Source organism: Homalodisca vitripennis, chromosome 4, assembly GCF_021130785.1.
Source record: "Homalodisca vitripennis isolate AUS2020 chromosome 4, UT_GWSS_2.1, whole genome shotgun sequence".
NCBI classification, from domain to species: Eukaryota; Metazoa; Arthropoda; class Insecta; order Hemiptera; family Cicadellidae; genus Homalodisca; species Homalodisca vitripennis.
The window spans coordinates 26932688-26949599 of record NC_060210.1 but is presented as its reverse complement, the minus strand read 5'-3'; the positions used below and the strand labels follow the sequence as shown (position 1 = coordinate 26949599).

General features: G+C 32.4%; 1 protein-coding gene across 3 annotated transcripts in view; it reads right to left on the bottom strand.

Moving 5' to 3' along the window:
* The window catches only part of LOC124359072 (N-acetyl-D-glucosamine kinase), a 71231-nt gene that overhangs the window by 4971 nt on the left and 49348 nt on the right, over nucleotides 1-16912 (bottom strand). For all 3 annotated transcript variants that reach the window (XM_046811482.1, XM_046811481.1, XM_046811483.1), the window contains exons 5-7: nucleotides 6713-6823; nucleotides 3375-3504; nucleotides 175-349 (exon numbers count right to left, since the gene is read on the bottom strand). In XM_046811482.1, coding sequence (XP_046667438.1) covers nucleotides 175-349; nucleotides 3375-3504; nucleotides 6713-6823 — 416 coding nt within the window. The remainder of the gene's footprint in view (nucleotides 1-174; nucleotides 350-3374; nucleotides 3505-6712; nucleotides 6824-16912) is intronic.

The window sequence follows — 16912 nt, the reverse complement described above, 5'->3', positions numbered from 1 at the left end:
TTCTAGAAAGTGATTGGCCAGAGTATCCCCAAATTCATTAAAGTACATTCGGAACAACAAGTCCCCTTGCTAAGCTACCTCAGCAAGCTCTCTACATCAGCTTTGGAATCTCTACTACTTAAGGCTCGTTATATTGATATTGACTGTGATCCATACACTACGATTTTTCCTCACCGGATGAGCATCAGGTGACACTGCTAGTAAGTGCTTGGCCAAAGTACGCCCAGCCTCGCTGAAGACCCATCGACATAACAAGTCTCCTTGCTTGGCCACCTCGGCAAGCTCTTTTGTCAATCCTGCAATCTCAGACTTCTCAAAGTTGCGATAAAAGTGAGGCAGCAAGTCGAACCTACAACAATCATTAAATGTTTATAGTTATTTGAATGAGTGTAAACGGTCATTGTACATATAATCATACATGCACGCACGCACGCACACACACACACACACACACACACACACACACACACACACACACACACACATACACACGCAACAGATAAGGTTTTTTTTCTAAGGTTTGAAAATCTTAAATTTTTACCTTAAATTGATTTATAAGTTACATGTTGTTATACATAATAAAATAAAATAAATAATAGAATAAGTAATAATATTTTTGCAAAGACTCATGTTTTGGATATCTTATTATTTAATCCTTCAGATATTGTCAGGCAGTATCATTACTGAAAAAATTAAAAGAGTACTGTTAATTCTACAATAATTATTGACTCATTGAAAATTGTGAATGTCCGATTTATGTTTATTATGAAAGGACTATTGATTTACACTCTTAGGCAAACTGTGTGCATGTCGTTTCAGTCACTTTACTAAGCTGTTGTTATTTCTTAAAAATGCTTCTTTGATGTGTATGTGTCATACTTTTTGTCAAGTTACTAATACAATAGTGAGGGTTTAGTGAGTTATAATATAATGAATTGAAAGAACTTGATTGAAGAGTGAAAGAAAATTAATAGTGAAATTAGAAATTTTGGCATAGATAGTATTTTTTTGCAACAGGATCTAGAGTTAGATTTATTTTACAATTTAATTAATATTTATGGGACAGTGAACGATTTAAGTGACTTTTATGCTACTGGATGGACAAAAAGGAGATTGGAATTATGCTTATGGCTATTTACAAATTTGACCATCTTTGAATATACAGTATTCTTCTATTTACTTATCATTTGAAATACATATTAAAAACATATATTATTCTACATTTTACTCAAAATTAATCTGTTTTATCTTTTGTAAATGTAGCAATTAATATAATCCTAAACATAACTTTAGGATGAATGATATATCTAAGTAAGTACTAAATAACTACAAAACATTAATGTCTTATCGTGGGATAAAATAACACTAACACTATAAAATAACTGTGTCGTTGTTGGCATCATTACACCATATGGATAAGAAGTATTGGTTTAATTTATTTTAATTAAGCTTTAGCGAAGTGGAGCTGCAAAAATGTCACTTCTGTCCTTCAGTCTGTCTGGACAATATCAGGAAAATGAACTGATCAATAGACTTGAAATTTTGCATGAAGCGTCTTTTATATAATAGCAACACAAGTTTAATGATGGTGCATATCACTTCATTAGTAGACTCACTTTTAGAATACCTCCACAAAATGATAATAAAAATATGGAGAACAGAATTAACACCGAAAGAATGGAAAGAGGCAGTTATTGTACCTATTCACAAAAAAGGCGACAAACTGGACTGTAAAAACTATAGAGGTATATCTCTACTCAACACAACCTACAAAATATTATCCAAGCTAATATTGAATAGACTCAAAGAGTATGCGGATAGAAACATTGAAGATCATCAAGAAGGCTTCATGAAAGAAAGATCTACAATAGACCAGATATTTATAATGAAAGAGCTAGCTTCTAAGTACTATGAATACAATAAGGATATGTATATAATATTTATAGACTTTCAAAAAGCATACGATAGTATCTCTAGAAGTAGTCTATGGAACATTTTGAAAAGGTTTAGTATCCCAAATGATTCTTTTCTTATAATTGTCGAAATTTATCACGTTCACAATAATTGATCAATTTAAGTCTTTCTATTTTCTTTTATTATTTTTCTAAAGCTTTTTTATTTAAATTTTTAGCAACATGTGCTTTCTGACATCATCAATACGCAAGTCATTTTATCCCACAATTGGCTTTCCTGCGTAATTTTATTTAGTACTTTTGTAAAACACGAATTTTGGTTATGTTTAACTTATTTTAATTAATTAAATTTGTTCCCGTATAAAGTTTAATATATTTCTCCGTTATTATTTAAATAAATCTCAATTCCGACAACATGTGATTCACTGACGTCACAGTCTGCCGATTCACAGATGTCACAGTCTGCCAATTCCCCGCGAATATTCAAATGTCGTAATTTGACCTGTCACAATCTAAGATATTTTAAATCATCATTAAACCAGTTACCCCTGTTTTTAGTTTTATTATTGGGCACACAACTTAATTCCTTAAGAGGAAAATATTATCAAAGATATACATAAATACTCTAAAGAACCTATTAAAAAAGGCATCAGAATCATTAAAACACAAAACACTAAAGCTTTAGAGCTTTTATTATTTGAACACTGAGAGCTATTAAACCTAATAATGAACAAAAATGAGAATACATTATTGCCAAGTTATCTCGAGAAAGATATCTGAGGCTTACTCCTACTTTATACTATAAATGGAATCAAAACAAAGTAATGTCATGTACACTGATCCCTAAAGACTACTCCATTGAGAAGTTCAAACATCAAATCCAGGATGTACTAATTTTATTTTCTTGACAACATAAGATTAGATTACAAGTTAATTGAAACCAAAACTGAAGGTTTCAGGTTAAAAAAGGATTTGATTCTAAGTTCAACATATAGTCCTAGAGACATTTCTACAAGCTCTCAAATTAGTATTCTAAACAGAATATACAAACTCGGTAAGCAAAAGTTATTTGTGGGCATTTAAACAAAAGGCTAGTAAATCTGTTCAAATTAATCATTTACTTTTATTTTAATAAAGAAATTCCATATATTAGTACGAAATAATCTACAGTAGATTATGCAGAATAAGGAAAAACAAGAGCTAATGGTACAAGAATATTTTACCATTAATTAATTTAAAATTGTCACCTAAATTTGATAGATAACAACAACAAAACCGCTAAAACTACATATAAAACTATTTGTAATTTTATGAAATAACTTTTACATATAACAGTTATGTATCACAGTGATAAGTTGCTGTGCAATGAAATAAGACCTCTAGAATTCAATGTGCAATTTTGGTAATAATAAAGTAACTAGACAGAAGACTCATAGTGACTAGATAAAAACGTATTCATACCTGTTTTCAATTTTAAGATACTTTTTGACACATTCCCATGCTTTCTCTGTGCTATAGTTGTGTGGAGGTTGTTCAAAGTTGTCTTGCTCGTCTATGTAAACTTTTATCAGTTTGTGAGCAATCCAAAAAGCTAAAAACAAAAAGGTTTCTATAAAATAATACATTGCAATTACTAATAATAATTATTGCACTTTTTAAGAGTAAAGGATATGGATTACCTGTCATCTATCTATACAATTATATCAAAATCTAATGATGTCTGTCTGTGTGTTCGTTACATTACATCATACAAATATTATTAATTATGTAATAAATTATTCTGTATATACATTGTTTTATGCCAGCTCAACCATTATTTAATTAATTTATTATTAATTAACTATTTTCAATTTGTTTAAATTTGTGGTCTTGAAAACATATAGTAAGCTTATAATAACACAACTTCTTATTTTAACCTTTTCTGCAACTATTGTTGAGCACAGAGAAAGGAAATATTAGAATTTAAAGTTTTAGTAAAAACATACTTTTAACTCAACATTTGAGCAAATATTAAGTATATCAGTACTGTAATGCAGATATTAAATACAAAGTTACTATATAAATTTTACAACAAATTTAAAGATTGTTAAAAACCCATCTTAGCTGTCATGAGACAGAAGTAGCCTTCTCAGACCTGTATATATTTTTTCTTGATCAAGAAAACAAAGCAAAATCAATAATGGTGTCGGATATATATGGTTGAGGTTGAGTGGTAGAGAGGGCTAAATAGCCCTAACTCCGCCTCTTAAATAAAGGCATATTTCATTTCATTTCATATAACTTATTTGAACCAGAAAAGAACCTGCAAGTGCAAAGCCGATATTGCGGCTGAAGTAAAAAATTGGTAGCTGCTAGTTTATAATACTGATTACTTAACTATTTTTTAAATATTTAATATATATATATATATATATATATATATATATATATATATATATATATATATGTGTGTGAGAAATGAGATCATATACGATTTGAGCAATTTCTAAAAGATTTTTTAGTCCAACAATTTTTCAAAACTACTGACCAACTTGAGGATTTATTTTTAAACTAAAGACAACTTCCCTCCAATGGTCCCACTTCAATACATAAAGGCTATAACCAGAAATTCATTTTGGATATTACACCTCAGTAAAGCTAGGAAACATAACTTTTCAGTTTGGCTCCAGGATGATGTTCCTGTTGGAGGCAATACAGAATCAGTCTGTAGCAACAGACAGCATAAGTGCATAGATTATAATTTATTAAATAACCATAAGTTACTTCAGAGGAGCTGTGAGAAAATTTTCTGATCATGTCTGTGCTCCAATATGCTATCCTAACTTTGAGATATAATATGGAACAACGAGATACATTATTGTAGTTCTCTTCAATAACCATCCCTTGACTTGGATACAAATGATCATTTTTTTGTTCAATCAAGTGTTGCAAGTGACATCTCTCTTGAAAGCGATGTGGAATCAGCCCCTAAGCAATGGGGCAAGACAATATGCAGAGACTGGAATTTTAGAAATAACCATTTTCAGAAGTGCTGTATGGTGACATCAGATGATGTATGGAATCCATCCGAGAACAGTAAGACAGAATATAGTGCATAGATTTCGATTTAAAAAATAACCATTGTTTACTTCCAATTTCTAAAAGGGCTGTTTGGGCGACTCAACAGATGATGCATTGAGAGATATCACCACTACAGGATTTTTGCTAGCATGGCAACTTCACATCTCAATAATATTAGTTAGATCGGCATTGGAGATCACTACAGCTTTAGTACTTAACAAACACCACCATGTAAATCACCGTTTGCATGAGGTTCTCCATGAGAGGTTTTTGATGTTGTCAAAATAATAAATATAGTTCAAGAAAATGGAAAGAGCCACAGTAAATTAATAAAATGCCATATATTTATCTTAGTTACAAATTAAAATAAAATGAGCTGCCAGTTTAACTCTTTCAGGACTCATTAAAAAGTGATGATTTTTTTATCTGGTTGTATTTAAATGTTCAGTTAAAGTACAGTGTTGTATTTTATTTACAAACACTTTTTATTTTGAAAAATATAGAGTAATGCATAATTTTTTTATGATTCGGTTTTAAATGTAGATTTAAACAAGGAATAAAACAATGGTTTTTGATGCACCATTATATTTTTACTTTATAATGTAATACTTAAAACAAATATTTTGTTATTTTTAAACCAAAATCTCAAGTTTAATGTATATTTTAAAGCTTTTGGTGCATCAAAACATATTTGTTTTATTGAATATGTGCATCTTAACTTATTTATTTTGTTTTGTAATATTATTACTACTCTAATAAACTGTAAAATAAAATGTATGCAAATCCCTATTGTTAGAGCTATCTACGCCTAGATCAGGTGGAGGAGTCAAATCAGTCTCTTCATCATTGAATGTTAAATCGTAATCTAGTTTAACACTAATGCCATTAATTTGTAATCTACTTGTACTTGCAGCCATAAAAAAATAAATAGCACCAAATGAATAATCCACACATTTTTTCAACACTATAACCTAGCAACTCAATCCAAAGTAATGAAAGTTACACATTTTCACTTGAAAATGAGGCCTAAAACTGATTATAATATTTCATTGCACTTTACCCTCACATTTACAATAAATTAAAAACTCAAACAACTTGTATTACAATGAAAACAACAATAAAAGTCAAAAGAAACCGATTCACAGGGACTCGACTAGATTGTTTACATCGACAGACAATTCACTCAGCTAGAAATTTTGTCAAAAAAACCAGTAATTGTACTGCGAAAAACAGGGTGCAATATTGTTTCAAATATTTCTAACCGCTCCTGAGAAATAGCAGCACAATGTAGAGCCAGTAGGACCCACCGAGCTAATCTCATACGACAGTGAAGTGAGACGTAGTACACCAGCCATACAGTGTCTGTGTCTCATCCAGAAAGGGTTAAGTAAAGAATAGTAGAAAACTTGAAGCAGACTAATGAATTACGTATAGATAATGAATTGTTGTGGGGTTTACTTCAGATGCCCTTTGTAGAGATGTGCTGTTCCAATGGATACTCTGATTGTTGGTCGACTTAGTCTCATCTTCACTTACTGATGTGCTGGTTTTGTGGAATATAATATACTGTCTGATGACAACACAGAAATTGATACACTTTTAAAATTCAATATGTAAATAAAATCTTATACTTGATGAAAATTATACATACAAGTAAATTTGAGTTTTCATTCTGTGCTCTAGTAAAATGTTGAATTAAAAATGAGGTATTATTAGGTAGTGATAGGGGAGATACTTACCCCCTCCCTCATCCCCCAGCAGGAATCCCCATCCTCCACATCTGCTTTGGCTTCCATCCGGATTGATGAGCAGAGCATTCGTACCAGTTCCAGATATCAGTACAACACCTCCTAAAAATACATTATTTAATATTTACAATATAAACTAAATATTGTAATACTGAACTTTTAAAGTCGAATTGTACTGATTTAGTGGTACATCAACATTGTCAACATCATTATTTATCAGCAATAGACCACTGAGATTAGACCAAGCTAGTCTGGGCTATTTGATACATTTCAAATTATCAAATATACACAACTTTTCCCAATTAGTTTAAAGTTCCAAACTGCATTTTATCACAAAATAACAACTAACAATTTCTGTAGATTATCCTTTTAAAATTGTATACACAATATGTATAAATAATAGTTATTTATGATATTGATTTGAAATAAAATAGAATAAAAATGCCTTTATTTGCAAGTGTTTCTCAATAATATACTGTTTCCCAGAACAACTTGATGGTCTAACTAAAGTCGATTGATGGTCTAACTAAAAACTAAGTAAAAGATCAAAGGTATAATACAACAAAACACAATTAAAGCATCAACAACTTAATGCTCTTTCATTAATTATTCTGTTTAGTCACAAATACTCGTTTATCTAACTTAAAATATTATAATCAAATTAGTACAACCATAGTAAGAGTGCACAGTCAATAGGGAGGTCGTTTTACAATGCTGGGCCAAAGTATGAAAAGCTTCTCCTTCCAATTTTATGTTTTACTTCTCAAAAATTTAGCAGATAGCCAATGTGGGTGCTGCATTGTGAGTCCTCCTTCAGAAACAACAATCTCTCACTCCTTATGTGACAAAACCTTGTGTATCATACATCATGTTAACATCCTACATACGGCTTCCATTAACAACTTGATAGCATCACGTTAATAATAATAATAACGTCTTTATTTGAAGCGATTTTCAACATTAAATTTTTGTTTTTCAAATTAACTCAAGTCATACATTTCTATGAGGCACATACGAATCTATCTATCATCATCCGAGAAATACAAAATTAAACTAATAAAACTGATAAAACATTACATTAAACAGCTATTTAGGGGTGAAACACTCCTCCTCCAAAGCCAGTCTGAGATTGTTTTTAAACGAGGAATATCCATAATCCTTTAGACTGTGAGGGACACTGTTGTATAACTGGGGGCCAAAGTATCTAAATCCATTCCTCCCCATCTCCAGCCTGACCCTGGGCACCTCCAGCATGGCGTCCTGCCGAGTGTGACAGTCCCTAATCTCAACCTGGGTCTGTAGCAACCCCCTGAGGTAAGAGGGCTTTCCCGTCAGCAACACCTTGTGAACAAGGCAAGCCACCTGAAGTTTGAAAATGCACTTTATCAGAAGGATCCCTGCTGTACGGCGATACTGGCTAACATGATCAAATTTTCTCAGGCCATACATAAATCTTACAACAGAAGGAAACAGGATTTTTCCGGACATTTGCCATCGTTCAGCGAAACAGGAAATCAGTAACACTACGTTTCGAGATCTGCAATCTGATCTTTTCTTGAGGTAAAGAACTAACCTAATACATAATTACAAACTAGGTTAAAATAAACAAATCTTATCAAAGCGTTGTGGCACGCCTAGGGCAGGAATCACAACCACCATGTTGTTTGTCAACTTCACTAACTCTATAACCATGCACTTAATAAAAAACTATACAAAACACTAATCATTATAACTGAACTACGGAATACTGAAGAAGAGATCAGATTGCAGATCTCGAAACATAGTGTTACTGATTTCCTGTTTCACTGAACGATGGCAAATGTCCGAAAAAATCCTGTTTCCTTCACAATCCTTCCATTGTCAAAAATAACCTTCTTACAGCAGAGTTCTGTAACCTATCAATCAGGACCGTACCCTCAAGGGTCAATCTTCCCCCAAATACAGGAAGAGCATAAACAATAACTGGGAAAACCACAGCCTTGACAATCTTAAGTTTCACTTCCTCCTGGAGTAACCCCTTAAACTAAACAATACTCTTAACCTATTCATTACACCACGATTGATATTTTGAACATGGTTCAAGAAGGTTAACTGCTTGTCGAAAGTAACGCCAAGGATTTTTACTGTGTCCGAAACCTGCAAAGGAACACCTCCCAAGGGTCCATTACCAAGAAAGACTGCATTTGAAGAGGGGTAAAAATTAACAAGTAAACACTTTCTTGGATTCAACTGAAGCCCGTGATTGTCAGCCCAGAGCCTGACCCTCAACAAATTAGCATTAATCTGCTGCATTGCCAAGGAAGACTGCAATGGAGGAGGTTAATTGAACGAATGTTCACATGGGCTAATCTGCAGAGAGATGGCGGCCTATGACTGCGTTTCCCGACAAAGTGGGAGATAGAGGTGGTTGTACAGAGGTGGCCACTGGGGCCAAAACATTCAAAGAGGGGTGACCGTCTAAGGCTGCGGTCTCCGAAGAAGTAGGCGCTAGAGGAAGAGGTACAGAGCTAATCGCCGAAGGCACTACATCCACTCCCCCCTGAATATGAGAGGAAATAAACTTGCCGAGAAGATGGTTCCCCGTTCTGTTAAGATGACGACCATCACGAGCCAAGTGATATCTTTTTATTGAATCATTGGCGTCAACAAAAACCACACCGAAGTTATTGCACATGAGATCTAATTGCTCGTTAAAAAGATAAATGGATGAGTTGCTGATGTCTCCTCGCTTCAGGACTCCACTCAAGATAATCTTAGATTTAGGGAACTGACCCTTAGCAACACTTAGCAGATCAGCCATGCTGTGGAGAGCAGCCTTCTTTCCCCAGCCTCCATTATATCCAGCACCTCCATTGTACCCATTTACCAAATTATTTGTCCCAGCATGAATGAAGATAAGTTTTGGCTGGGAAGCCACATACCTCAAAAGCTTTTGCTTAATATGTACTATTTTTGCCCCGGGACAGACATCAACGGTTGCCCCATTCTCAGCACAAGGGGTACCCGCGTACCTCAACAAAGAGTCCCCAATCACCAACACCCCCGCGGATAAAGACACCCAATTGAGTATGAATCAGAGCCGGCCTCTCCAGAAGTACAACAAACCCCCAAGTCAGTCTGACTAGCAACTATCTCAGTAACATTACTGCAAGATTTCAAATTCATACAACTAGGCTTATGTTTAGCACCTTGTGTAACTGAGGTAACATTACCTTTGGAGGACTTTCTGTACTTATTATTTTTGGTATTTCTCTTCCGTTTAACATTCCATTTACCAGATACATTTCTTATTACACCAACTACGCCAGAGTTTACTTCCTCCTGGTCACCAGAATCTAATAATACATCATACGGATTTTTGTGGACAAAACTAGATTTTATTTGAGCTTGTATTCTATTGGACTTTAATTGTTTGCTATGATTGGGACCCACCCTTGTCCAAAGATTATCCTTAACCTTTGTTTTGTCTATTACAGAGTTACATTTACTATTACTAATGCTTTCAACTGAGCTACAGTTTACAGCCTCATTTCGTTCCAGGCCTACAACAGGAATGTCAGAGGAGGTCCCTCTCCTCATCCTCAACAGTCTACACAAACTAACCAGACACCTGAAGTTGACACTAACCAATCTTTTTTAGAGAACCTAAGCCTGTTCCCACCACTGTAAATAAAATTAATCATAAACCAGATAGCACTCAAAATAGTAAATGTTCAATTTTTCACCAAAATTTTCAACATTTAAGCTCAAAGCTAGAAATTTTAAAACTTAACTTAATGGAAATTGATCCAGATATTTTGACGTTGTCAGAGCATAAAATGTTAGAATCTGAGCTTACATTGTTGCACATTCCAGGGTATCATTTAAGCTCCTATTACACTAGATCTACTTTTATAGGCGGTGGTGTCATGATCCTCACACGAGATAGCATCACAAGTAAAAGAATCCTAATGCCGGCTATACAAAATCTATTAGTTGAAAAAGAATTTGAGTGCTGTCTGTCCGAAATTTCAGTATCTAAGTTCACTTTTGTTTTAGGTTGTAATTACAGGTCACCAATGCCAGGTTTAATGGATGGTTTCTTATTAAAATTTGAAGCTTTATGTAGTATTTTAAGTAACAAACATAAGTATATTATTTTAACTGGAGATTTTAATATCAATGTTTTAAAAAAAGACAGACTTTATCATAAATTTATTAGCATTTTAAAACTATACAATTTAACTTACAGAGTAAATTTCCCAACTAGAGTTCAATTAGGGTCGGAGAGTGCTATTGATAACATTATAAGTAATATTGAAGATAAAGAATGTAAAGTAACAGGTTTAATAACACACATTTCTGATCATGATGCACAACTTTTGGAAATATTTGGTATAAAAAATAACAGTAAGAAAATAAATAAAAAATATTCTAGGAAATTTACACAAAATAACAAATGCATTTTTCTACAAAACCTGTTTAAAGAATCTTGGTTGGATGTATATCAAGCCCCAGTAAATCTAAAGTATAATATATTTTTAGGGATTTTTTTTCTTATCACTTCAATATTTGTTTTCCCAAACACTTTACCTCACTGCGGGAGGGTGATGATCATAGTTGGATGACTGAAAAAATAAGATTTAGGAAAAATGAAATTCATGAATTAGAAATTTGTTTTAGACAAAGTAAAGACCAAAATTTAAAGACAATTATAAAGAATCTGAAGAAGGATCTAAAAACTTGTATGGCTAGGGATAAGAAAATATTCTTTGACAATAAGATTAAAAACTCTGGAAATTGCTCAAAAGTCACATGGAGTATAATAAAATCACAAGTTAAAAAGACCTCAAATGCAATTTCAAGTAAAAGTATTGACAGTAATGGGGAGGAAACAAGTGGTCCTATTGAAGTTAGCAATGTATTTAACAAATTCTTTGTCTCAGTATTTGACCAATCAGTACTACCCAAGATTGTTAAAAGTAAAGATTATAATGAGAGTAATATCAATACTATAAATACAAATTTTAAATTCAGCTCAATAACAGAGCAAGATCTGGGAAAAATAGTTAATTCTTTTCAAAATAAACTGTCTACTGGGTACGATGATATTTCAATAAATATAATTAAAAAGGTCCTACCATCTATTATAAAACCCTTAACTCATCTAATTAATTCATCTTTAATTACTGGTTATTTTCCAGATGAACTTAAAATTGCAAAAGTAATACCAATATTAAAAAAGGGGCAGGTAAATGATCCCTCATGTTACCGCCCTGTCTCATTGCTCCCAATTTTCTCAAAAATCTATGAAAAGACAGTTTACACGCAATTAGTTAGCTATCTAGATAAGAATAGATTATTAGATAAGGAGCAACATGGATTTCAATCAGGAAAATCTACAATAACAGCTGGAATAGACTTTATTAGTTCAATAATTGAATCAATTGATAGAGGAGAAAAGGTAGTAGGTATTTTCTTAGATCTCAGTAGAGCTTTTGACAGCGTTTCTCACAAAGAGTTGTTAAAATCGTTAACCATTTTGGGTATTTCTGGTAAAGAATTAAAATGGTTTAAGTCCTATTTAGCTAATCGTAAACAATATGTGGAAATTGTACATCTTGAGTCAGAAGTTAATGATAAATACATATATTTGAGAAAGTTTAATTCTCATAGGTTAGAAATACCACACAGAGTACCACAAGGATCTATTTTAGATCCATTATTGTTCCTTTGCTACATAAAAGGTTTGCCTGGGCTGATCCCTAGGGGCAATAATATTTGCTTGTATGCCGATGACTCTAATGTAACAATCTCTGGGAAGACCATGGAATGTATTGAGGAATCATCTTTTATTTGCCTTTCAATCATTAAAGACTTTTTTGACAGTAAAAATCTTTTCATAAATTCAAGTAAAACTAATTTTATATCTTTTAATACTAAACAAAATAGAGAAAATGATCAACCAAATATTTTTTTGGACAACACTTTATTAGAACAAGTTGATCATACCAAATTCCTTGGCCTAATGATAGATAAAAATCTTTCATGGGATAAACATATCGACTATGTTGTTAGTAAAATGTCATCTGGATTGTATGCCCTAAGACAAATGTCTAAAATGAGTAATTTAAAAACTCAAACACAAATTTATTATGCTATGGTCCATTCTCACCTAGCCTACAGGATTAGTGTGTATGGCGCTAAAACAAAAAGAAATCTTGATAGAATACTACTTCAACAAAAAAGGGCACTTAGAATAATGTTTAACTTAAAAAGAGACCAATCAGTGAAACATATTTTTGTAGAATTAGGCATTCCAACTGTTTTTGGATTATACATTCTGGAAACTGTAGCATATGCTAAAGTAAATATAAATTTTGTCCAAGAAACAAATAGGCATAATTATAACACTCGTACAAACAGGCAAGTAGAACCTCATAATTTGAAATTTTATACTAAAAAAACAAAATTTGTAGGCACTAAAATGCTCTATCACCTTCCCCGGAAGTTTTTGTTGGAACAAAATTTGATTAAATTTAAAAAAGAACTAAAAGAATTTTTGATTAAAATAGCACCATATTCCATTGAGGAGTTTTGGGAAAGAAACTATAATTAAAATTTGTGTATACACTTTGTCTATTTATTTACTTATAAGCTATTATTTAAGTTGTAGTTTATGTATACACGTAGTGCCATAAACTTAAGAAAATTTTGTGATAAGATCCTTTTTCTATATAAGAATTTATGTTAGAAACTAACTACGTCTTGGAAAATATGTGTATATATATATATATATATATATATATGTGTGTGTGTGTGTGTATGTGTGTGTGTGTTTTTTTTTTCTGTTTGGTGACCTGTTAAATGTTGAATTGTTATTTGTTTTTAAATTTTTACTAATTATTATATTAGTTTGGTTTAAGTTATATGTCAGCTGTTGCTCGTATTAATTTAATTATTATATGCAAATTTTAGTTATTATTTAACTATTATTCAATATTATTAATTATTAGTAATTATACTTATTGTAGGTTGATGCTATTCATTGTACAATGTTCATTTTATTGAATAAAGGATTTTTGAATTTGAATTTGAATCCCCTTATTACTATTTACATTGACACCACTTGGGTGAGGCACAAATATATGAGAAGAAATACACCACTCATTGAAAGAAGTGTTACTTATCCTAACAGCACTACAATATCCGTCATAGACAAGCTTGGTATTCACAAGGACATGTATACCACATTCAAAATCCTTGCTCTGTTGACTACATTTAGTTACAAAAAACATGTTTTCCTCAAAATTCAATTTATGCACAAAAATCTTTTTAGCAATGTTCAAATTAGTGTTTGAAAGAGAGTTAAGACAGTGACCAGACTTAGCATTATAGCATTAATATCAATAAAAAGTAAACTCCAATGAGTACTATTGTCAGACTTGAGTTCAGCTCCATTATTATTTATACAAAGAAAAGCAAAGTCAAATGAGTAAAAAGAAATATCTTTCAATTGTTGCTTTACAACATCAGGGCTACCATGGTTAATAATTTGTGTTACAGACGGACCTAAAAACAAGGCTTTTGCCTTATTGTTGTCATTAAACGCATCAAAATAAGAATCCAGAATCTTGTCATCCAGCCAACGTCCAGCTTTCCATACAGAGTCATTAGCATTATTGAGTTGCGCTCTTAACTTAACTACCTTCTTATTTAACTCTAAATTCTCTTGTTCACAAGTATTTAATTTCTGAATAAAAGCATCAGCCGTGGCATTTTTCTCCATAATTAGAGATTGGAGAGAATGATTTTCCTCTATAATTTGATTTAAAGTACCTTTTCATTAATATAAACTATTTTTCAATAACATATTATCTCTTAAAATAGAGTCTCTTTCTTCAGTGATGACATCTTGGGCGTGTAAAGAGTCGTTCATTGCAGCTCGACTATTATTTTTCACCTCCAACAGTTTATTTTCGAGAGATAAAATGTCTGATTTGCCGGTTTAAACCAAAGATTCGAGATGTGAGGCAATGCCCGAAGTTTCGTCAAGTTTTTTAATAAGTTGGGAGACACCCGTTTACAATTCTTGCAGTCTAGGGTCCGAACAATTAGCTTGCAATTTTTTCCAATTTAGGCAGTTCGGAGACAATGTTTGCAGAGATGTCATCAAGATTGTTTGTAGTATTATTACACTTTCCAAATTTTCACAAGCTAACTTTGCACGAGTTACCACCATTGTCAATTTATTGTAAAACGAAATCAGAAGAAAACAAAAAGATAAATTTGCCTATTAAAAACACTATTATTACAGTCAGGAAGGAGTACCGGATTTCCAAGTACTCCTGAAAAAGGACATTGGCAATCAGCACTGTAGATATGTAGTGAGGTTGCCGTCCATAAATTGCAGGTGTAAGTGAAACCGCGCCGTAGTCGGACAGGTGGCTAGGCTATCGCGCTGTAGCTGCAGGTACGGCAGGGGAATTTCGTGCGGCGGCAGCCTGCTGGAAGACTCTAGTGCGCATGCGCCGACTGAGCGTTGCGTGTCTGCAGGTATTCTTGCTGATATTTCCAAGAATAGACACCACTGATAACGCCAATCCTGTGTCCAAGACGACAAGCATTACTACTTACGGTAGTCCAGAGTATGTAGTGGCGCCGGACGGCCGCGTGCACAGTTCGAGTAAACACTGCACTCGTTTAAACTCCGCACTCGGATCGTATTATTTAAATATATAAAATTAAATAAGCAGCGAAATACCATACAGCAATTAGTGTAGGACCAGGCCTACCAACCTGGTAACACATGATCAAATCATTTCAGTTATAATCAGCTCATGTATTCTTTTGAAAAATAATTTTCAATTTAAATCCAAAGATGTGTCCATTTATAATTTGGATTCAGGTTTTGAAGCTTCATGCATAGAAATAATTAAATTCAAAATACCTATAATTGTCATTTCTATTTATATAGTGCCAGAAAATTCAAATTTCTAACTATTTTTAAATAAGCTTGAGGCTTTGTTAAAACTAGGTAAAGAAACCCATATAAACAACGTTTATATTGCATCAGATTTTAATGTAGATATAATGGAAACAAAAAATAAACTACAACAGAAATCTGAATTCCTTTCTCTGATTCTTAAGGTTTTAAAACAAACTTTGTATCACCAACAAGGGTTACATTTAATACAAATTCATGCATTGATAATATTTTAACTCTTAAATTTAAACCATCCTTTGAATCTCAGACAATGAATTAGATTTGTTAGATCACAGGGCATTCTTTTCAGATATTTCTAAAGATTTAATTTCCAACAATAACAATACAAAACTAGACTAAAAAGACGGATTTTTCTAAAAAAGCTCTTTATAGATTTAGCAGTAGATTAAAAGACACTAATTGGAATGTTTCAAATTATTTTACTTTTGTTGACAACTGTTCAAATTTATTTAATTACTTTCAAAATATATTTGAAGAATTGTTTTCACCAAAATTCCCAGCTAATAAAACCAAACAATCCCAAAATAATTATAAAAATTTTCAAAAGTGTCTGTAATAAATCCAAGCAAATGTTTAATTTTAATTTCATAAAAGATTCTGAAAATACAAATAAAGCTGCTTGGCATCCCTCAAGGATCTTTTTTGGGACCTCTACTTATTCTTCTATACATTAATAATTTTCCTGAAAATGTTTCACCAAAAATTATATTATACACTGATGACAAAACCGCAGTTGTTAAAGCCGACTCTCACTTTAAAACGGAAAATAAATTAAATCAAGCTTTTTATGAATTGGCATACTGGTTTGAGGTAAACGGATTAAAATTAAATCAAGAAAAAACTCAACTACTGAATTTTCGAATGGTACAATTGAAGGAGGGTTGTAATAAAGACGTGATTTCCCAGGGCCAGCAAATAAAACTATTGATAGTGCAAAATCTTAGGTATGATCTGGACATAAACATTTTCTTGGAAAAAATGTATTGAAAATATTATTAGGAGATTAAACTTTGTCAAAAAAACCTATTATGGTCTGGAACCCACTGATAGTCCACTGGTTGGACTATCTTATCAAGAATGTTGCAGATCACTGGTAATAGTCCACTAGTTGAACTATCTTACCAAGTGTTGTGGATCTTGGAAGTAGTTGGACTACCTAGCAATAATGTTGTAGATCATTGATAGTCCACTGTGACAGATCAAAT